Source organism: Chinchilla lanigera, unplaced genomic scaffold, assembly GCF_000276665.1.
Source record: "Chinchilla lanigera isolate Chin_1 unplaced genomic scaffold, ChiLan1.0 scaffold00017, whole genome shotgun sequence".
In the NCBI taxonomy this organism is placed as follows: Eukaryota; Metazoa; Chordata; class Mammalia; order Rodentia; family Chinchillidae; genus Chinchilla; species Chinchilla lanigera.
In genome coordinates, this window is record NW_004955418.1 from 6593632 (window position 1) to 6616553 (window position 22922).

Sequence of the window (22922 nt, forward strand, 5' to 3'; positions counted from 1 at the left end):
TGTATTTCTTTTTCATTGAAGAAGGAATAAATCGGTGAATCAAGAACACTTGCATTTAGTTTTTATCTTTTTTTTCTTTCTAGTATTCCCATTAATCCTGAAATATGAGGGGCTGGGAATTTAGCTCAGCGGCACAGCGCCTGCTTGGCAAGCATAAGGTCGTGAGTTCAATTTCCGGTACTGGAAAAAAACCAGAAAAAAAAAACAAAACAAAACAAAAAAACAATCCTGAAATATGACTTTGGTTGATATTTAGAGTTATAGGGAGACTGTTATATTTTTCTGACCTTAGGTATGAAGGTTTATGTTAACAATAACAAAAAAGTCATACTTTACCCATCACAGTTACATTGTTGTGCACCTCATTTTTTAGTAATGAGATGTTCTTGTTTTATATATCATATTTCTAACATGTACCTTACACACAGTAAAATACTGAGTCAAATTTTAAACAGCTTAGGATCTTTTTTCTCTCTTGAATATTTTGACGAATGTTTTCAGAAAGTTAGCCTAACTTATTGCATAGCATTTAGTGTCATTGTGGTACAAGTATGAAAGAATGGCTAAAATTAAAAATAAGAGTTTTGAATAAATGTCTCTGAACCATGAAAGCCAGAGTCAAGTTTATCACAAGTTCAGTTCAGTCTTCATCCCTATCACTTGAAAAACCTTTAATCATCTTGTTTCTTATTAAAATAAATGTGCATTTTAAAGTATTATAGGCCCTACTCTATCTGAAAAACATTTTAAAAATATTTTAAGAAACATTTGGGGCCGGGGAGATAGGTCAGAGGCCCAGCACCTGCTTGGCAAGCACAAGGTCCTGAGTTCAGTTTCCTGTAGCAAAAACAAAAAAGCAGACATTCAAATTAAAACAAGTTTTCCTACATAGAAGTAAAAAAATCCCATAACTATTTTGTGATGGCCATTTCTGAATAAATTAGAAATTACTGTCTTATTGTTGTATTATTCTGTCACTATGAATCCTACTTATTCTCCACTAGGAAACCTACCTAAAGTTAGAAGAGTCACTCCAGCAGAAAATGGTCTAGAATCAGCCAATAATATCATCCGCTCTGCTTTCCTGCCTTAAGTAGTGTAATACCTCTGTTGGCAAAGATACAAACCTATGGAATTTAAGTTTTAGTTAGCTTTTTTGAGTTCATAGTTTTATTGCATGTATCTCCTGTTACTCTCATTTTGTAAACTTTCATCACATCTCTGTATGACAAGATAGGCACCAGTTTGCTACAGGTTAAGTAGCAAATCCCTAAGTAGATCTCAGATTCACTCATCACATATTGGCTTTACAGAGAATAACATTTGGTAAGTGAGAACTTAATGAGTGCCCCAAGATAATTGTTGTTAATTGGTGGAGCTGGTGACATTTTGCATGTCACGTGTACTCTTTTCTCCTGTGATAGATGAAGAATGTGCTTTCAGTAAATGCTTTAATGTTGTAATTGCAAATTAATTAAAACACTTTCAGTTGGTTTAAAACACTTTTAAAAATCTTTCAATGAATATCTTTCAAAGTTTACATGAAAAATTGACCTGAATGCATATTTCTGGTACTGTGCTGGTAATGGGAGCCTATGATACTGTGCTGGTAATGGGAGCCTATGGAAGAGGCTTTACAGGATACTGCATCATAAAATACAAAGCATACTCTATATATCACTTTGGTACCACCTGTCACTTCCCTGAAATAATCTTACATTTGTCACTTATGTGCATTTGTTTAACTTAAAGTCCAAAAATAACTATTGCATGTTATTTTTGAAAGGTTAAACTGTCTTGTCACTACAAAGAGTACCTAAAAGAATAATGCTCAAAAATACAATTGTATACAAATGTCATAATGGGAAATACGCTATTGATAGATGGTTGAATTGACTCATAAATGTTTACCTTTGAATCTATCCTTTTAACATAGTATATTTTCTGAAAGCAAGTTATACCTGTATATCATATTCATTCATTTACTGTGCTGGGACTGGATTTTTAAAGTTAATTTTAAGCTTTAGAAAAATCAGTCAGATACCATTCCTTTTGTAAGATGCCAGATTATGTTTTGTTGACCTCTCCTATCAAATGACCCATTTAGGAATTCTAGTCTGGGTGATCTCCTGAGACACACAGTTGGACTAAGTTTGTTTCCTTGTCATTCTCTTTAGATCTGATAAACACTTTTTATTCTGTGTGTGTGCGTGCGTGCATATATTTGTGTGTTTCTTAATTCTATATCTACTTACAATGCACATATCATAGTTTCACTTGCTGGCTTGTTTAGTTTTAAGAAATAAAAATGATGTTCTGTTTCTAAAATCCCCACTTAGATCACTCCTGATGTGTTATGTTTCAGGAGTAAAGAGGTTTGATCTACATATTTATTCAACCTAAACATATCTAACTTCTTGTACTTATTTGTCAATTACTTTACAACATTCTTCGTATTTACTTTTTTGTTAAATCAGTGGGATTTTTTATGTCTTGTTACGTTTTTTGTCTGCTTAAAGATGTATTTGTTACTGAAATATTAAATCAACTTAGAAAAGAACATCCAAAAGTTTGTTTAGAAATTCACCTACGCACATACTAATGCATCTGTAATGGGGACGTTTCTTTTCACACCTCTAAGGTGATTGAGCCAGTCCTTTAAAGTGAGATTAGCAAACCAATGTGTGGCAGCTCCAATTAGCTTCTTTTTGGTTTGAAGCACATCACAAACAGTAACAAGGTCTCCTAGGACACTTCTCTTGCAAGCAGTGTAGTCATATTTCCTCATTAGTTCTTTTCAATTGTCACTAATGCCATGTTCCAGCTTTTGAGTAGGAGACAAAAAACATAAAAATTTGGTATGTATGTAGAATGGGCCATTGTTTTCCATAATTCAAGGCTCCTTTGAATTCCTTTGATAGTTTTGAAGCTTACACAGCATAATTCATTAACCTTTACCCTTCACATAAATCAGGTGATTAGCAATCTATTGCTAAGGATACAGACCTTCCCTCCAGTAAAACTTAGTACTTTTCTCTGCTTAAAAACAAAACAGAAAACTTAAATAGTTCAAAATAACCTATTGCTTTTCAAATTTCATCAAATGTTTCAGGTACATTTTAAGAACATTATCAAAATCACAAGAGCATAAAATTACATTATTATCAAAAATAATTCTGGCTGCTTTGAATACTTCAGAGCAGGTTTTCTGGCACTTTGCTGTATTCTAAACGAGTATATATATATGTATATATGTATACACATACATACATATTCAACAACTGTTACTCAAGAATTTACAATAGTAGCAATTTTTTTAAAATTCTCTTCAGATTTCTGCCAAAACATAAAAGCAAGAAAATAATCTGAGGGGAAGCAATTCAGAATAACTAAAGAGTATTTAAATGAGCCCAGGACATTAATTTGGAGAAAATTTTTATACACATCTTCATTTTGCAGAGAATGATGATGTAGAATCTCCCCAAAACGGTAAGTGGTGGTTCTATAGTTCCTTATAAGTGAGACTAGAATTATGTATGTTGAGTTTTTCTTTCTTTTTGTTAAAGACATATCTTCAGTTATTTCTCAGAATTTGGGAAGATGGTTTGGTAGGCTTCATTTTGTTTGATATATATGTTGTTTGGGCTTCTTTAAGAGTATTGATATTCTATGAAATTTTTCTTCCATGATATTTTCCCACATTATGAATTTGATCATACAGATTGTTACTTTTCCTAATGATACAGTTTTTTCCTGAGTTTAATAATTCCCTATGTTACCATGCATGAAGAAATCTTTGGTATTGCCCTATATAGACTCTTGGTCATATGATATTCTGAGGTTTATCTTTAGAAATGAGGACAAGGGGTTAGGGGGATTTCATAACAATTTGAATTCTGGATTCTGAGTTTAGGGGTTTATGACTTTTCTCCAGAGACAAACTTATAATTTATCACTGAGGTTGATAAATACTCTCCTATGTGATATCTATGAATGCAAAAGGGAGTGAAGAGGGAATGGGTTTAAATGGAGTCTTTAGTTCTGTCACTCTCATTTAAATGAGCACTTTGCAAATATTTCTCTCTTTTATTAGTACCATTTTTAAAACTTTGAGAGTTACACAAAGAACTGGTTGTCAAACATATATGATCATTTATCACTTCGTTTTATTTTCTGCATGCCACCTATACAGAGAACTGGCAGATGCTCTGATGTTAACACACGAAAGGTCAGGACTAGCTAGAGCCAATATAGTTTGTAAAACAGAGTAACTGTGATTCACAGAACTTGTGTTGTTATGTTAGTAGAATTCCTGTAAATATATTCTGGAATGGACTACCGAAGTTTGAGGAGAGGACAGTCACCATCTGTGGTCTCTCATTATGACCTGTTATCACCACATGCTGCCTGGGCAACTAGACCTAGGTGAATTTTAAGTCTTCAGACACTAGTGGGGGACATGAAGTGGTATTCTGTTTTCATCAATTTTCAGTAACACAGTAATGCGAACTACTTCTATTTTACCTTTCAGAACATGAGCTACTTTAGCTGTTTACTTCAACTACTGTTATTTTTGTTTGAATGTTATATTAAGAGTTTAACTTTATATTCACAGAAATTGTGATTTCTCTCCTCATATATCATATCCCTGAAAGATATACTGTACAATTATATTTTGTTGCAAATCCTCCGAAGAATACTTTTTTTCCTCCATACATTCTTATTCCAGGAATAGTTCTCTGTTGTACATAACTCCTAGCATACTGGCTGTGATTATAGGACAATTAAAAGTATTTGGAAACTCTTGTGTAACTGAACTTCCATGAACATAGCAAAAATCCTATGTGATCCTTTGTTAAAAGCAAAGTATTCTATTTCTCCTTTGTTAGTCTCTAAGATATTTAGTGCTTTACTCCTTAACCACATGTTGTTTCTTGGCTGTATTACCTCTTGAGTAAACTACAAAATTTCATAATATGTATTCATAATCATCTACACTTCTGAACTTTTTTCTCTGTGGTTTAAGGACGAAATGTTATACTTCTAGTCTTTCATCATTCTTGGGTAACCTTCATCCAATAATTATCTTACATAAACACTAGTTCATGTTGCCTATGAAATAGAATTTAACTTGGCTTGTACAGTGAAATTATTTTGTATTATTTGTTGCTTGTCTTTCTGTATATATCTTTTCTTTGTATGTACTTATGGCATATATATCTATTATAGAATCAAATACAAGGAATACAAACAAAATATACATTTGTTTATGCTTTTTTCCATAATCATCTATAAAACCAGACATTTTATTTAAAAAGTGCCTGAGAACAAAATAGAATGCATACTTTTTAGTAGTCACCACAAATTATTGGATCTGCTATTTTTTGGGTAAAAGATAAGGATAATGATATATATATATATATGATATTGCAGAAAATGGCCAGATTTTTTAGTATTTAAGATTTTACAATCATGTCGGGCCTTTATTCTTATCATGTAAAAATTAGTTAAATTGTATATAAAATGTGATTATTGTATCTGTCATTTGATTTCTTGTCTTAGCCTTTATTTTTATGAACAAATTAAAATACTGCTTTAAAGACATTTCCCTTCACAGTTATCTGTGTCAACCATAGTTACATTTTATTACTGTTTTAAGTTTGCTGCAGTGATGGAAAAGTTTGTCCATTTTTATCACAAGACTTTTTAAAACACAAATGGAGAAAAACAAATTTATTTGGTTATTCAAGAAGACTTGAAGTGTTTGTCATTGTATTAAAACAAAATTCTATTTAAAAATTTTTAAAAGAAATATATATATCTTCTCCATAACTAATTTAACCTTTAAAAATGAATTGTGTGGGATAAAATTGTATAAAAATTCCTGACATTTTATAAAGATATCTACAAATAAACCAGACAACAAATAAAATATCTGGAAGACAGAGATGGATACTGAGTCATTTTTGATGGATTATACACACAGGTATCAAATTACTGGATCCTTACTTCCTAGAAAAGGTTAATGACCATTTTTGCTTTTACCCTTTAACTTAACTGTTATTTACAAAGATGAAAACAGAGACTGCATTGGACTGTACATGTGCATATGTGTCAGTATGACTACACAGAGTTTTTTTAATATTATAGGGAACTGAGCCGCAAAATGGATAAGGTCATTAACCATTACTTCAAAAATTAATTTCATTCTACAGTACAAGTTCGCTAAGATTATTAGAGCAAAATGCACCATTTAAAATCTTTTAATTTAAATGAGAACCACAAAATATTTTGAAACTCACATACCCATATCTATCCATTATTAAAATGACCAAAGCCTACAACATTTATTTAAAGTATTATACATAAAACATATTAAGCTAAAAGTTTTCAGTGTGCAGATTTTAATCTTTAGAAGATTAGAATTTGGGGATTTAAAAAATATTTTTGGCTTATATTCGATAAAACCACAGAAATATGTATTTCAATGTTAACAAATTTAAAAATTAATGATTGTACTATGAATAATATTGCTATTATCTATAGTGACCAACCACCTATAGTCTACAATTTCATTATAATTATTTTATATGAATGAACTGTATTAATTACATAGCATATGTTTGCTAGTCTTTTATAAACAAGCATAACAATAATTTTAAAGGAATATATCTCTTCTCTTTGGATTTAAAAGATGTACTGGTCATAAATGTATTTTATGAAGCCATTTAGGAATTAGAGCACTTAAGTTTAAAGCAAGAGAATATAATACTTTTCTGAAACACCTTGTGAGAGATTTGTTGAAAGAAAAGACCTATGGCATTCATCAAATGCTGACCTCTTCTAGTTATATTCATGGCTAGGCCTTTGCTAATTTAACTTCGAATGCATTAGTATAACTCATGACTTTTTTGTGTATTTCAGGTGTGTGGAGGTCATTGCAAAGGAAGGACGGAACCTGAAAGAGCTGTATTTGGTGTCCTGTAAAATCACAGATTATGGTATGTAATAAGCCATTGTCCTAATCTTTTAGAAGAGTATGAAGTTATAAAAATCATTGAAAGTTTTTTAATGAAAGCAGGAATTATCTTATAGATATTATTTATCTTCATTTATGCTAATTCTGCTGAGACTGAAAAAACAAAGAAAAACAGCAAGAAATCATAAGCTAATTACCAGAGTAAATGGATGTGCTTATCAATTCATTGTTGCGTGCAGCTGTACACATATGCACGTATGTGAACATACACACATGCACACAGGATGAAATGGATGAAATGAAAATAAGTTTTGGAACAATTAATTGTTTGATATTATAAACATAATTAAGGAAATTACTGCACTGATTTTATTTCTACTGACATTTAAAATGCCAATCTTTTTTATGCATTGCATTCTTTCCATTCTTTAATGCATTGGAAACATCTGTGTTCAGATATATAGGAAGTAAAGGATATATGTGTATGCAGCATTTTAAATGATATTAATTTTCAATATTCTTTTAAAAAGGATAAAACAAGTTGTCTTATAACTACATGAAATATGCAGTCATCTTTTTGGAATAATAAAATTACCTAACCTCTCCTTTCTTGTTTAGTTTATATGATTTTATCCTTATTAATTTATGTATTGAATCTTAATACAGAGTTTTAACTGGATATTTGGCATTATCAAAGACTTAAATATTTTAAAATATCCTTTTCTTTATTTTTATTTTTTATTCATTTAAATTTGAGAATATGCCTCCTACCTTTAGGGAAGTTAAGAATACAGTAAGTTTTCTATTACTAGCTTTGACCTATGCTAATGAGTGCCATCTAAGGACATCATGCAGATCATCTACCTTGGATGAGAAATTTATATCTTCCCAGTTACTAAATTCATTGTTGGGGCTGGGGATTTAGCTCAGCGGCAAAAGCGCCTGCCTGGCAAGCGCAAGGTCGTGAGTTCAGTTCCCGGTACCGGAGAAAAAACCAAAAAACTAAATTCATTGTTTAGAAGAACTACTAAAGCTATAAAAGAAAACATAGGAACTGGGATATGCAGTGGTAGAGCTCTTGTCTAATGTACATAAGGCTCTGGGTTTGATACCCAGCTCTCCATACCCATACAAAAAAATGTAAAAATGTGTTAAATTAGAAATACCCCTCCTTTATTTTCAGAGCTTATGTTTTGAGAATGATGTGTCTTTTGTGAGTTTATTTATGAATTTTCTGTGTTGTGTATTTTTCCCTATTTGTACTTTGCAAATATTTTAATGTAGTTTTCTTAAAATTTCTGGTTTCACATATTAAATCTGAAGTAGAAAATGTCATTACAATTACAGTTGTTCTGAAGACATAGAGGTATTTTGTCTCATCATAAAGCTAGTGTCCTGTACTTATCTATTAAGTTAGAGAATGCAAAAAATGTACAAGAAGATATGAAAAGTAAACATTTTGGACTTGGAACAGATCTGGTCTCAGGTTCTATCTTTGTTCTTTGTCTATTCATTGGCCTTTGAGTATTTCCTTCATATATATGAGGCTAAGTTTCAACATTTGAAATAGAAAATTAATGTTCCGGTGTGTATGAAATATCTGTATTAGTGAGTAGAGTATATACTACAATTTATTATTTCTATTTCCATACTGCTATAAATGTTGTACACTGCTAATGAATATTTTTCTGCAATAGGGAAGATAGTGGCAAGATTCACTTTAAATTGTTCTACTTGCTTTCCTTTCCTAGGTTTTGGAAGAAGTTTATTTTTAGTTGTTATTGCTATAGGTATTGTTTTGTGATATTCTCATGTTCTAGTCTTTTGAGATTTTTAAGATTTTTATTTTATTCTAGTATAGTAAAATATGTTAAAATCCTATCAATACTGTTTACATTTATTCGTATTTCTGAATTACTTAGGTCAGTGGCTCAGTCCAGTCTGCACATTCAAACACCTAGAGGAGAATTTCTAAAGTATGTGGATTGTCCACCCCATCCAAGACTAATTAAATCAGAACTTCCAGGTGATGGTGCTCAGGCAGTGACTTTGTAAAGCCTGTCTAGATGTTGACAGTTTCAACCCAAGTTAAGAATAACTGATCCTAGTCCACTGGGGAGAAGTCAGAAGTGAACATTTTGTTAACATACCTCTGCTCACGGATGACGAACTAACTTTTCTTCAGTCTCAGACCCTCTAACTTTTAAGGCTTCTGCTTTCTGCCCCACTTCATCCCTTTCTTCTCTCCTAGGGTTTGAAGTATTCAGAGAGTTTGTGGTGAAAGTCTGTAAGTCTATTAATTCTGTTCTCTAAAAGGCTGGGGCACAATTTAGAAACAGGGAAAGGGTCAATACTATATAAAGATTATACTATAAAATTGCAGAACATTACAGAAAACTTACTTCCTCATTTTCCTAGTGTACTGTCAATAACTTATGAGTAATTTTTTCAAGAAGATAGCAAATACAATTATATGTCATAACCAGAGAGATACCATGTTATTGGTATAACTGCTCTGCTAGGAGGAGCTCTATATGTTCTCTTACTCTATGTTTTATTGTATTTATTTATTTATTTATTTATATTTATTTATTAATTTTTTGGTTTTTTTTCCGGTTCCAGGAATCAAACTCACGACCTTGTGCTTGCCAGGCAGGCGCTGTGCCTCTGAGCTAAATCCCCAGCCCCCTCTTACTCTATGTTAATTAAAATTCTAACAAGTAAACTTTACCTTTATTTTTATTTCCATACTGCTATAAATGTTGTACACTGCTAATGAATGTTTTTCTGCAATAGGGAAGATAGAGGCAAGATTCACTTTAAATTGTTCTACTTGCTTTCCTTTCCTAGGTTTACAGGGGGAATTAAACCTTTAACATCTGATAAGTAAAAACATTGTTTAGAACTTGTTGATTAAAGTTATAAAATTTGATGAGTACCAGATCCTGAGGGAATTTTGTCCTTCAAAATGCCACTTCATATTTCTACTTCCTCCTGCTTTACTTATGTTCAAGTTGGTCAAGTAATTCTGTCCTCCTCTTTCTGTGGTAATGGGTATATACAGCTTTTCACTACGTGACATTAAGATTTTTAAGGAGCTTTTGGCAGGATGTGTTGATTCAGAAACAATTCACCTGGTATATCATTTGTAATTTTCATCAAGATTCTCACAGCTGTTAAATGTGGTATTAGAGTATTTAGCAACACCTGGCCAGGCTGCTGTGCACTTATGTTCATTTTAATTGATATAGATCAACGATACAGATGTCATTACAGAAAACTGTCATGTTAATAGTCTTCTAAATCCTCAAGTTGAACATAGATCTTTATGGTAAAGAGTAGCAACTATAAACAGATAATTCAGACACAGCTAAATGGAAAATACAGTCTTGGGAAATTGCTTCCTCAAGGTAAATCTAGTATTGTCACTCTTCTTCCACTAAACAAATGAATATTATAGGCAGAATTATGGAAAAATGAAACTTAGGAGTCACAGAATTAGGTTACAGTACTAGCTTTGCTTCTTATTTACTTTGTAACCTAGAGAAATTTACTACTAATTTTGTCATTTGTTATGCTACATGATAATATGTACCACATAAGGTAGTAAAGAGGGGAAAAAAAAATCTATCTTGTGACTGTAGCATAATGAACACTCCTTAACTAGCATTTTTTTATAAGAGAATATTCTTAGCTCTTAATGCTATCTCCATCTCCATCTCTGTCTGTCTCTCTCAGAATTAGCCTGTTTCTTCCCTCGGGTGGGACTTTCCTGTTTATGGAAATCATTACTTAGAAGTAAGACCTATGTTGTCTATATATGTCTAGCTGACTTCCAGATCAAAATTATCTACTGAGCCTGGCGTGGTGGTGCGCGCCTGTAATTATAGCACTCTGGAGGCTGAGGCAGGAGGATCATTGTGAGTTCGAGACTAGCCTGGGCTGCAAAGAGAACTCAAGGCTAGCCTAAACTGCATAGCAAGACCTTGTCTCAAAAAGACAAAAAAAAAAAAAATTATATACTAGTAGGGAAGAGAAAGAAAGATATGATAAAAAGTCTAACATTTTTAATTTCCCCTGTAATCTTGGGTTTATTTCCTGTCTCTTTTTTATATTAGTTTTTGGACAACTCCTTTTATGTTTCTGTATGTTCCTACACTAATCTGTGAGTTAATACTTTTCAACCGAGCATTTCACTCTCATGACTTAGAAAATGCTTCATTAGTTTCTATAATCAAACCCAAGTAGATGAGACCTTATGTATGTAATACAGTGCGTTACCCCTGTGCAAATGGGAAAAAAATTAAGTTTAACTTTTCTAGACCAATATGGTCATCTTTCAAACACTTTTTTAAAAAAAATTCTCCTCCCTTAGGAAAAAAATGTATCCTTGTTATTAAGAGGAAAAAAAAAGTAAGGATCTACCTGTATTGGTCAAGTTTATGGAAATTTCAACCAGCCTTTCTCTCAAGCTGCACAGCACTTCATATGGTGTAATAAATAGGATGGATGAATAAAGCACTTATGTCCATTAGCGCTACCATAGTGAATATTCCCAGTGTGACCTTTATGTTAAGAGGCAATTGTAAAAAGGACTCAGGTGGCTTCTGGGATATCATCACATTTCTTCTGACTTTAGCATTCCTGGGGGCTTTTAGAAATATACTTTATAGATACTTTTTTGTTTCCTTTCTTAAATTGTCAACTTTTATATTCTGGTTTCTCTTCAGATCGTATAAATCTTTCGCCTTTTAAATTGTCAACTTTTAATTAAAAAGGACTTTAAACCCTCAACTACCTATATATTTCCTTGTAGATTTACTGAGAACCCAGATACTGTCTTTAGCTGTCAAATGTTCTTAGTCACAGTGTTTCTCTGCTTTATCTGGGATTTTTAAATATGATAGTAAAGCTTGCCACAAAACTTTTTTGTATTACTCTGGATTAAAGGACTCATGAGTCAAGGAGATCATATTGTAGATGTCCTTGGTGTATATTCATTCTGTCAGAAAGTATTGATTTAGCACCCACTGTGTACTCGGCCTTGTGTTAAATGCAGATGTGTAGTTTCTAATTTCCTGGTGGGACCCAGAGGACAGTAGTAGCCTGCTTATGTAAAAGGTGGGGGTTGGCTGTGGCTAAGGGAGTAATATTTCTCCTTCTTCCGGACAAGAAGAAAGGCAGTGACCTAGTAAGATCAGTCTTTGCTTTGGTGTAACCAGTGCCTCGCCCCAGCCTGTTAATGTTCAAACACTACTGAAAGACTAATAGGTTGTATCTTTCTGGCTCCTTTTTCGAATTCCAGTCCTCTTTAGGTGTTAGTTAATCCAAATTCAGATCTGGGAAACATCAAAGTAAAGCACACTTAAAAAAAAATCCAAATAAGCATTTTCAGTTGTACCAGGATCAAGAATGTTTTTGTTTTCCTGACAAATCAACACTGATATTCAAGATAAAAATCTTACACCAAAAATTATTTTGCACTTTATTATGTCGTCTTTCTTTTTATACTGTTAGATATGTTATTACATAAAATGGTGTTCCATTTAAAATAAAACTTCTAGTTTTTCCTTTTATGTTTTGCTTCACTTTCAAATTATGTTTCACACTATTCCAGGATTGCTGGGTAAGATTCAACTGTTTTTGTCAGCAGGAATAACTCTAATAGTTGTTAAGTACAGAGAACTTTAGAAGGTACATTTGCAAGTCAAAAAGAATGTTTTTTTGCTGTTGATTATGCAGCCTTTCTCTCCATTCTATTATTTAAAGATAGATAGTTTTTTGTTTCATACAAAATAGTACTAAATTGCTAAATTTCTGTTGCAAATTCCCCTCATTTATGTATCCATCTTAACACTTATTTCCCTCTTCTGCTAATTCTTTATTTTATTCTTGTAGTTCCTCACTGCTAGATATATATTTCTGCTGTTATATTTACCAGCTGTTATGATCTTTTTCCTTCTCAGTAACGGACACAGTTTTTCAGTTAACATTTGATATTTTATTAAGAGCTTTTCTGAACTATTCTTGTTTGCCCAACAGCAAAGAAATTGTTGATTTTCTTCCCTATTTCCTAAGTCAATCCAAGATTATAGTATGTAATTTTGAGACAAAAGACCAAACAATGATAATGCTTATCGCTCTGTCTTGCCATAATATAGTACAAATCTCAAATCTATTGAGACTTAAAATTTTCCTTCAAAAAATTACAATAATCAATTTAAAGATTAATTTTACCTTAATATGTATTTTTAGAGTTAAGAAACATTCAAACCTATATGTAGCAGGCAGATGGACCTGTTTATGTGTGCTTCTGGCCCTTTAACTTTCCTAGGCCTCTAAGAACGTATATACTATGGTTCCAAATTAACTTTTTATTACTGAATACTAAATTTCCATATTTGCCTTACCTGTTAACTAGAATATTAAATTTAGAGCTTTCTTTCCTCAATTACTTTTGGTATTTTGGAAGTACAATATTTAATTTTAACTACCTGTTTTTAACATTAGTCTTGTGAAGGAATCTCTTTTCTAGATGGAGAAAATTTATCCTGATTCACATAAGGAGTATTTTTTCAGAGTTTCCATCTTTAACTTTATTTGCATAGTATTTTGGAGTTTGCAGACTGGGCATTTTTTATATTATACAATAGTATACATAAAATGATTGTTATCAGTATTATATCAGTGATGGTTAGATCTAAATGGAGCTGTGATGGACAAGATAATTGCAATAATGCTAGAGATTCATTATTCCACAGAAAAGATGACTTCTTAATGGTTAAAAATTATTGAAAATGGATGTCTTGACTGGTAGTGAGTTCGCTGTTAGAAGAGCTCTTCAAGCAGAAATAATCTTTAGGGGATGATGTGCAAGGGTGGAAGCACTAGGTGGGGATTGACCTATATGATCTTTAAATCCCTTTGTAGTCCCAGGGTTTATTCTGACTGGTTTTAACTTTTTGTTTCATAAAGCAAATGCTTCCTCTCTGTGTTGGAAAATAGATAGAGATGGGTGAGGTGTATGTACTTATGCATTGAGTAAGTAGGTTTAATCTGTGAAAAGTTTCCTAACATATTGGCATTAATTTTAAAAAAAAAGACAAGACCTTTGAGATATTAGGGTTCAGGAGAGGACAAAAGTCATCACAGACTCTAATCACTGAAAAAGAATTTGGAAACTTGGGAGAACAGAAATGAGGAAAAGGGTATTTGAGGTACCTCAGCCCGAGCAAAGGCTCAAATCAAGAACAGGTGTCTAATGGATGAGTTTGTATGCACTGGTTAATCTAAAGAAAGAACAGAAATCATCCAAAGTGATTACGTACACACACGAGCAAATTTTGAAGAAACCATATGAAAATACTCTGGTTGAAAATTCAGGATAAGTTCCAGTTTTTGTTGCAGCTTTTCCTGTCTTATTCATCATTCCCATGGCAACAACTTCATTTAACATATATTTTATAAAGGGAAACATTACTTTGGGTTATAACTACTAGTCAAATATTTAGTTAAATTGCAAACAAGTCAAATGTAAACTTCCATATTAGTGATGTTAGAATAACTAAAACTTACTGGATGTTTTTTGTAGGCATTATTTATTTAATTCCCTTAGCATCCCAATTTAGATACTTGCTGTTATTATTCAAGCCTATACATGTGGACAGTGAGGCCCAGAAAGGTTCAGGTTTATATGGTTTGTGAATTACAGTATTGTGTGCATTTAATGTTAAATTGGTGTCTTGCAAAATCTCCCATAGGTTAATAATGTACTTAGGAGTATTTACTTGGAAGCTATCACTGATGTGCATTGATATCTTCAACACATACTTAATTTCACAAGTATGTGTAATTCTTTATGAGTTACAATTTTTCTTATATTCTCTTTATAAATTGTTATTTAAAAACTTATGAAAGAAGTAGAGCTATTATGTCTTTTTAATAGATGAATGGATTGAGTCCAGCCAGATTTAAGTTAATCAGCAAAAATAGAGATAAAATCTCCCCATGGTAGATAACTCCTAAAATTTCTCAGCTTTTCAAGTAGAAACTATTTCATTTAAGTGGTCATTTTCAGACACCTTTAGACAACATTAAATGAGATGATTTCGCAGTAATTTTTAAAGTGCAGATATTTCTAAATATACATAATTGTATGATCCTCAGAAACATATGTAATTCTTCTTTTCTGGAATTCCTTAAACATGAACTCAGCCATTCTCATCTATCTCAGTTTCCCATTAATTTTCTTCTATGTAAAGAGCTTGTGTAGAGTGTATGGAGAAGTATTGATTTGTCAGTAAACAACCTGCTCAGGACTAGAAAACCAGTGGTTTCTTTGGTGCAAAATGGATACTGTTCTTGAGGTAGCAGGTACCAACCTTTTCATCATATATGTGCTCTTACTGTCCATAAAAATCACGATTAATATTTCTTTCATCTTATATCTTTGGGAGTAAGAAAACCAGACTCCCTTGATGATTTCATTGCAGGATAGATATTAAAAGGAATTTCTCCTGAGGCAAAAAGGCAGTGTTGTTAATTTGATTTCCTAATTAAGTAAATCAAACTTACTTTTAAATTACATATTAACCTGTTAATTTTAGTCTTTATCCTAAAACATTCCCTTAGGTTTAAGACTGAATCATTTAGAATTTATCTGTCAAGTATGTTTCTTTTCTTAGGTTTATCTTCATGACATTAAATAAATAGTTTGAACTTTTCAACTTTTCAAGCAATTGTGTTGAGTTGACGTGGCTGAGCCAGCGTCTGTGCTTCTGTGTGTCGTGTGTGCCAGGTGCCTTAGAGTGACTTGCTTGTCACTAAATACAGCTAAGTGTGAGCAGAGGAAAGGTATCAGAAATTTAAAAGAAGGATTAAAAACATAGAAAATTCTGTCCTCAGGAATTATGCCTCTATCTATTCATCCATTCATCCATCTACGTTTCTCTCACTGTGAGTTCTCTTAAAATACATAGCTCAGTGATACAAGCACCTTCTTGGCAAGTGCAAGGTCCTGAGTTTGATTCCTGATATCCAAGAAGAAAAGTTTTACAAAATGTACTACATTTACACTGATATGATACAGTGTTGCTGACCAGATGTTTTTGTATGATAGATAATTCTTAGAAGCAGAAGAAAAGAATTAGTACAAAACAAGCTAAGTACTACTAGTTGGTGATTGATCCTTGTATGTTTTTCATCATCCCTGTTTCTTTCTTAAGTTGAATTTCTCATATTTTTCCTTTCTATTCTTTCTTTGCATATGGCTGTAGGAACTTCTCCAAGAAAGCAGTTTTGCTTTGAAGATATTTTATTTCCTCTCATAAATGATTCTTTTGTTCCACTATTATATTTTAAACCACTGTAATACCCTAATAGGATCCAGCCCATCCCTGGCCTCTGTGTTTTGAGAAATTTCCCCAAAGTCAGTCTTGGAAAGTTGGTTTCAGAAGTTTGAAGGCCAAAAATCTTGAAGACCAAGCTCCTCCTTTTCTAAGTAGTAGGTACTCATGCAAGGGGAAGTTTGTGACCAAACTATAGTCATCTAGAATGACAATTTTTAAGACACACTTGAGGGTACATTAGAAATTTTAAGACATTTCTACTTGTATTCTACAGTAACCCAGATGCCTTTTAAAGGAAGAGGAATAATTATGGCTCTAAGTCTGATCCCCCCCCCACATGTAGTGTGTATGTATAAGTTATACATTTATGTTATAACATGCATATATGATATATACACACATACAAGTATCAATGGTAAATAAGATTCAAGCCGCCAGTCTTGAACAGCAATAAGGAATTTAAAATTTTAGCTCTATAAAATAAATGAAGAGTTTGAAATTCAATCAGTACTATTTTATGTTGAGACAAATGTACTTGGCTTTTTTTGAGAATCATACCGTATGCTGTGGTTTATATAAGAAATTGGGCAAAATCTTCTTTTTGTGTTCAACTTTGGCTTAATAACACACCTTACAATCAAGGTTTTCAGATGATTTACTTCATGAAAAATTACCAACTGGAACAGATTCAATGGTATCTTTTTTCACTTTCAGATTCAGGTAAAATTTTCCTAAGTGGCAGAAAGAAGGGTGAATTTATCAGGCATTCTGAAATTTGCACAAAAAGGCTTCTTTGCTATCACAGCTTTTAGTGCACTTGCCAGGGTAAATAATCATTATTTACATGCTTGTGAAATGTATTATTATAAAGCTAGTTCTGTATTACACATGTGCATATCCCCTCAAATTTCAGTCATAGACTTATACTTGCACAACACTTGGGGGCTATAGCCAATTCAGAAAATGTGGTACAAATGTATGCTACACATGATTGTTACCCATCATGTTTATCATTCTATGATAAAACACATTCATTCCAGAGCTAGGGGCCTTTTAGGACAAATAGGGCACCAAGTGGCATGCAAGTGGAGTAAGACGTTCTCACACAGACACAGTTATATGCAAAGGCACAGCGTTCACAAAATTATGCTGCTTTTTCATGAATCTCATGCTTTATGTTTTTTTCTAGATTCTTGATTTGAAACCTGTTTTACTCTCTCAGATTTATGAAAAAATAATTTTAAGTTTTTATTCAAGAAAGTAGTCTTTATTTTAATAGCCTGAATATCATTAGTTTTTTGTGATGCAACATTTAAATTAGAAGACTGATTTCTTAAGGATTCCTGGCTTCCTGCTAAGGCTCTTTAAAACATGTTTTATATGTAGTGGACTCTATAAGTGTTTGCTTCTATTTTTTTTTTTTTTTCAACTGTAGGAAACCAGTTGAAAATTGTAGAATTAGACTTTGGAGCTGCATAGTATATTTTTAGACTATTACAAATCTATCTAAATCTCCAACCTGCTAGAAAAGATAGAATCTCTTCCAACTTGTGATTGTAATATATGATTTGTATGGACTCAAATCTGTCTTAGGAATGTATTTAGTATTTTCTGAGCTGAGCTTCTGTTCTGTGCCAGGCAGGTTCTAACTGTGCGTGTTTAGTCCACTGATAGACTGACTGAGAGCGAAATTATTCTCACTAACACATACCAGTTCCTATGTACTACAGAAAAGATGGACTCCAGGACCAAAATTGGACCCTCACTAACAAAGCTTTCCTTCTGCCAATAGCAGTGCTGACACAGTGAATGAAAATTCAGTGACCTATATTCTTCCATTTAAATCCTTGAAAATTTAAATTAAAACTTTGTCAACAGTAATTCTAACCATACTGAGGCAAAAAGAGCGTTCTCTGCAATCTGGCAGCACTAAATGTAATTCATAACTATCAAAAATCCGTTTTCTCTGCATAACTTTTAAGAACACTCCTGATGTCTTGAAAATTCCATGCAATTTTCTTTAAAAGTTGGTTTGGAATGCCACTGTGCATCTTGAAGCCCACATACAGTGAGTTAAATTACAGCAATAGCATATTTCTCAAGCACCATATAGTTGCAAATCCTTTATCTTGAAGTACGTAGTAAAGGATTTTCTCCTTGAACAGTGAAGAAAGTTGAACTTTGGGGCTATTTCAATTTAGCACATGATGTGCTACACATTTAAAGCTATGGTTTGTCCTTCCTACTTTTTCTTCTTCATTCATCTCTGCTTTCTGTTAAAGGAATTAAATGTGTAATACTCATATGATTACAGTTATATGATTATATAACTGTGTCCATATTACCACAATTTTCAAAGCATCATTTCCTTACACTGGCTTATGTGAGTACTTCTTTCTCAGTGGGTTAATCTGAACGAAGAGATGGAGGATGTTTATTCTCACCATCATTTTTTCCACTTCTTTAAAACCTCTTCTGATCTTCCCCAACTCAGTAAATAAAGATAGCACTATTTTTTGTTGTTCTTGTTGATAGATCAAAACATGGCTATCCTAGGTGACTCACTTTTCTTCATATTTGTCATGAGTCCATTAGCAAGCCAGTTTTACTCTATCTTCCAAATATCTTACAAATATAGTTGCATTGACTGATAACCAGATTAACTACTTAAAAATATTACCTATTTATTTTCTACCTTTGACTGCCAAACTGATATATTGTATGCCCTAACTCTGCTAGCTTAGAGCGTTCTTGAATAAAAGGCTATCAATTTTACAATCGTTTTTTAAAGCAGTATTGCTGTTATCTAATCTGTTAAGAATGGGATGTGGAATAAGGATTGGAAACTTCCTAGGTAATAATAGTACTGGGGAAAATATCACAGAATAACTATAGTGAACTTTCTAAACAAATTTTTGTTATGATTTGTTTTTTGAATCAGGGTCTTGCTATCCACTTCACGCTGGCATTGAACTCACTATGTAGCCTAGATTGACCTTGAACTCACAGTGATCCTCCTGCTTCAGCATCACAAGTGCTGGGATTACAGGAGTGGGCCATCATTCTTAGCTAAAATATTTTGTGCACAAATAAATAAAATGCTATTTAAATTAATTTTTCAAGCCTTCAAAAGTCTATTGTTTATCTTGGGTTGCATGAAGAACTAAAAGAAATATTAAAAATCCAACAGTCATGTGTCTTGCCTACCATGAGGTCTTATTAGGTTTGACTAACTGTTGGACGATGAGCCATTGCAGGCCACCCCTGGCACAGTGTACTCTAAAGAATAAAGGGCATGATTCTCCACTGGCTGGAGAGTAGCACTAGACTGTCCACTACTGAAGGACACTGCTGTACTCTATGCTCTGGTCTCCTGGCAGTCAGAGGCACCTTTCTTCCCCCACCATGAGAAAGGAAGTCTCTACTAAAAGGAGATGAGAACCACAACTTACAGGTTCAGGCATTTCCATCACTGCAAATTTTCAAGCCCCCAGAAGCAGTATCTCCTGGAATGATCATGCATAATGTTGTACACCCCCACTACTTGTAAGTATGGTGACAGAATGACTGTACTTACAGGATCTAATGTATTTTTAATTCAGACAGAATCTACCCACCAGTCCGGGGTCATTGTTTCAATAATCAGTGTTGCCTAATAATGCGGCCAAAATACCCTGTTAGAGTTACTAGAGTTACTAAATCTAAAAAGTTAACCAAAGGTCAAATTCTAGTTCAGAAAGAAAAAAGATTTTTTTAGCTCTTTACCCACTCTAAGAATTTTTGAATCATCTTTAGATTTAACCTTAAATGTTATATTTACCACTATGCATGTGGTATTTCCTGACTGCACTTCCAAGCACATTTTTTAAAAAAAGAAACAGATGGTTTACTCCTAATATTGAGAGAGTAGGTAGGCCATATGACAAAATAATGTTGTTTCTCGAGCTACCCAGTCCAAGCTGAACCAGTTGCACCTGGTCACCCAAGACTCTGATACCTTATGCACACTGCAGACATAGCCACAAGAAAAAATACCTGTAGGTTTCCATTTTACTTTTTCATGAGGGAGAAATCTCAGCCAGTAGCAGGCAACAAAATCACTAAGAATATTGCTTATATCTATTGAATCATTCAGGTCCCCAAGTGACACTGGAAACATAAAAAAAGAAATAAGAATAAAAAGAAGAACTCATTGAAAAGTTGCCATGTAGCAGTTCACCTTGCTACTGTTAGAAAGACTGGCAGACTGGCACCTACCATCTCCTAATTGGCATTAAGTATTCTTGGAAACAAAGGTTATCGGTTTTGCAGTTCTTAAAACAAATATTTCTGGTATCACTCGTGGGGACCTGCAGATGATGTTTAAGAATCAGAAATTTCCTGGCTAATACAAATATTAGTAGGAAAATATTTCTAGACTGTCTTTGTACTGGTCAGCTTTCCCACCACTGGAAGCAGTAGTACCCAACAACCACGCTGTGAGGGAGGAGCAGTTTAGTTCAGCTCACTGCTCTGGGGAATTCAGTCAGTGCTCAGCTGACGCTAAGGCAGAAAAGTCATGGTAGGAGGCTGTGGTGGAGCAGAGATGTTTAGTTCATGGTAACAGAGAAGAATAAGCAAAGAGTGCAGGAGAGAAAGGGGCTAGGGACCATGTATACCACCCAAAGTCGTGTCTTAGTCCAACTAGGACTGTGGTCCTCCAATCCTTTGGGCAGATTCCAAAACCCATCAAGTGAAACTCCACCCTAACTACCACAGTTCTATATAATGTATTACAAATTCTATCAATAATTACTTCCCACTAGGTTGATTTTAGTCCTGAGATTATGAAGGACAGAAGTCCTCAAGCTGTCTTCTTTTCAGACTGGGGATACTTTCCCTTACGGTTGAACTGTGAATACTTTCTCTCCCCTCTTCTTATTGCCACCTGCTCCTGGTTCCTTCCCTCTTCCCCACCAGGTCCTGCACACATGTGAGTGTATGTGTACGCTAGTGATCAACATGGGCACTACCACTGAGCTCCCTCTTTTTATTTACCATTTCAAGATAGTATCTCACTAAGTTGCCCAGGTTGGCCTTGAACTTGGAATCCTCCTACCTCAGTCTCTTGAGTAGCCAGGATTACCAGGATGTGCCACCACACTGTACTTACTTACTTCTTTCTGAGACCAACTTGCACAATTGCAAAAAGTATAGAAAATGTTTATTGTTCAAATAAATCATGTTATATGATAATCGAGTATTATTTTATTTCTTTGATGTACGGATTTTAGAAATGTTCTTCTTTAACTTCTTTAAACGTTTTGCAAATATGTAATTCTTTCTACCTAATTGTTTAGATTAGGTGGGGTAACATTACTTTTCAGTATTTAAAAACAAGGGAAATTGCATTTTTTAGCTGAAATTGGTGGGGCTTAGATATACTACAAATACTATATTTTAAAACATATTTGATCAGGGACTGGAGTTAGAACTCAGTGATAGAGCATGTGCTAAGCGTGAGTGAAGCCCTGGGTTCAATTTCTAGCACCAAATCCAAACACACACAAGATCGTGTTTTAGTTTGCCCATGCTCTTGAGTAAAATGTACTGGGTACCCCCTATTAAGAATTAAAAGTATTTTTCTGTATTTTGAAAATATTATTCCAGTGTCTTCTGGCCAGCATTGTGTTAAGAGAGCTGCCGGCCATTGTTCCTTTGCTAGCAATTTGCGTTTATCTTTGACTCCGTGTCATAACTTCATTTTACTTTGAATAGAAGTTTTTCTGTGATTTCTTTTCATACAGTATGTGTTGTTTTGCTTTGTTTTGTTTGTTTTGTCCTGTTGTGTTCTATTTTTTTGTTTTGTTTTGTTTTGTTTGATCATACTTAGAATTTGTAGAGCTTTCTAAATATGAGCAATTATTGAGCTTGGAGAAAGTTTCAATCATAATTCCCAAACATTGCCTTTTTCTTCTGGGCATTACCCTTATATTAGATGTTTTCATGTTATTTTTATTGCCTGTTGATCTCTTACTTTATCCCTCCTATACTATAATATATTTAGATCTATCTTCCAAATCACTAATTTCTCTTTAGCACTGTCCTGCTTGCTCAATAGGCCATATTTCATTTTTAATTCAGTAATCACTTTTGTAATTTCTGTAAATTCTTTTTCATAAATCTGCTTTGTTTATAGTGTCTTGTTGCTTGTTCATGTTTTACATCCCTTTTATACACTTGGATTGCTTTGTGTCTGGTGATTTAAATCCAAAGTCTTTTGGGGTTTTATTCTTCTTTTCTGTTTCATGCTGACTGTCTTTCACAATGTCTCATATTTTCATGTTTTCAGTTGTGAGGCTTTTACTTAGCTTTACCAGTAAGAATCCAGTAGATTAATGGACATGTTTCTGAAGAAGATCTATGTTTGCTTTCAACTGAATACATTTTAAGATTATTTCTTAGGTAAGGATTTTTAGGAGCAAAAAAGAAGGGTAATTCTTACTCAAAATTATGTGAAGGTTGGCCTATGACTTTAATTTTCCAAGATCCTAATAGATATGGCCATTAAACTCAGGCCAAAAATTAAAAAGTCTCCTTAGGGTACCTGTGCCATT

General features: G+C 33.3%; 1 protein-coding gene across 1 annotated transcript in view; it reads left to right on the plus strand.

The window, feature by feature from the left end:
* The window catches only part of Fbxl17 (F-box and leucine-rich repeat protein 17), a gene marked incomplete at its 5' end in the record, with an annotated part of 444029 nt that overhangs the window by 279129 nt on the left and 141978 nt on the right, over positions 1 to 22922 (plus strand). The window contains 1 exon segment of the mRNA XM_005382343.2: positions 6925 to 7001. Within this exon segment, the coding sequence (XP_005382400.2) occupies positions 6925 to 7001 (77 nt within the window).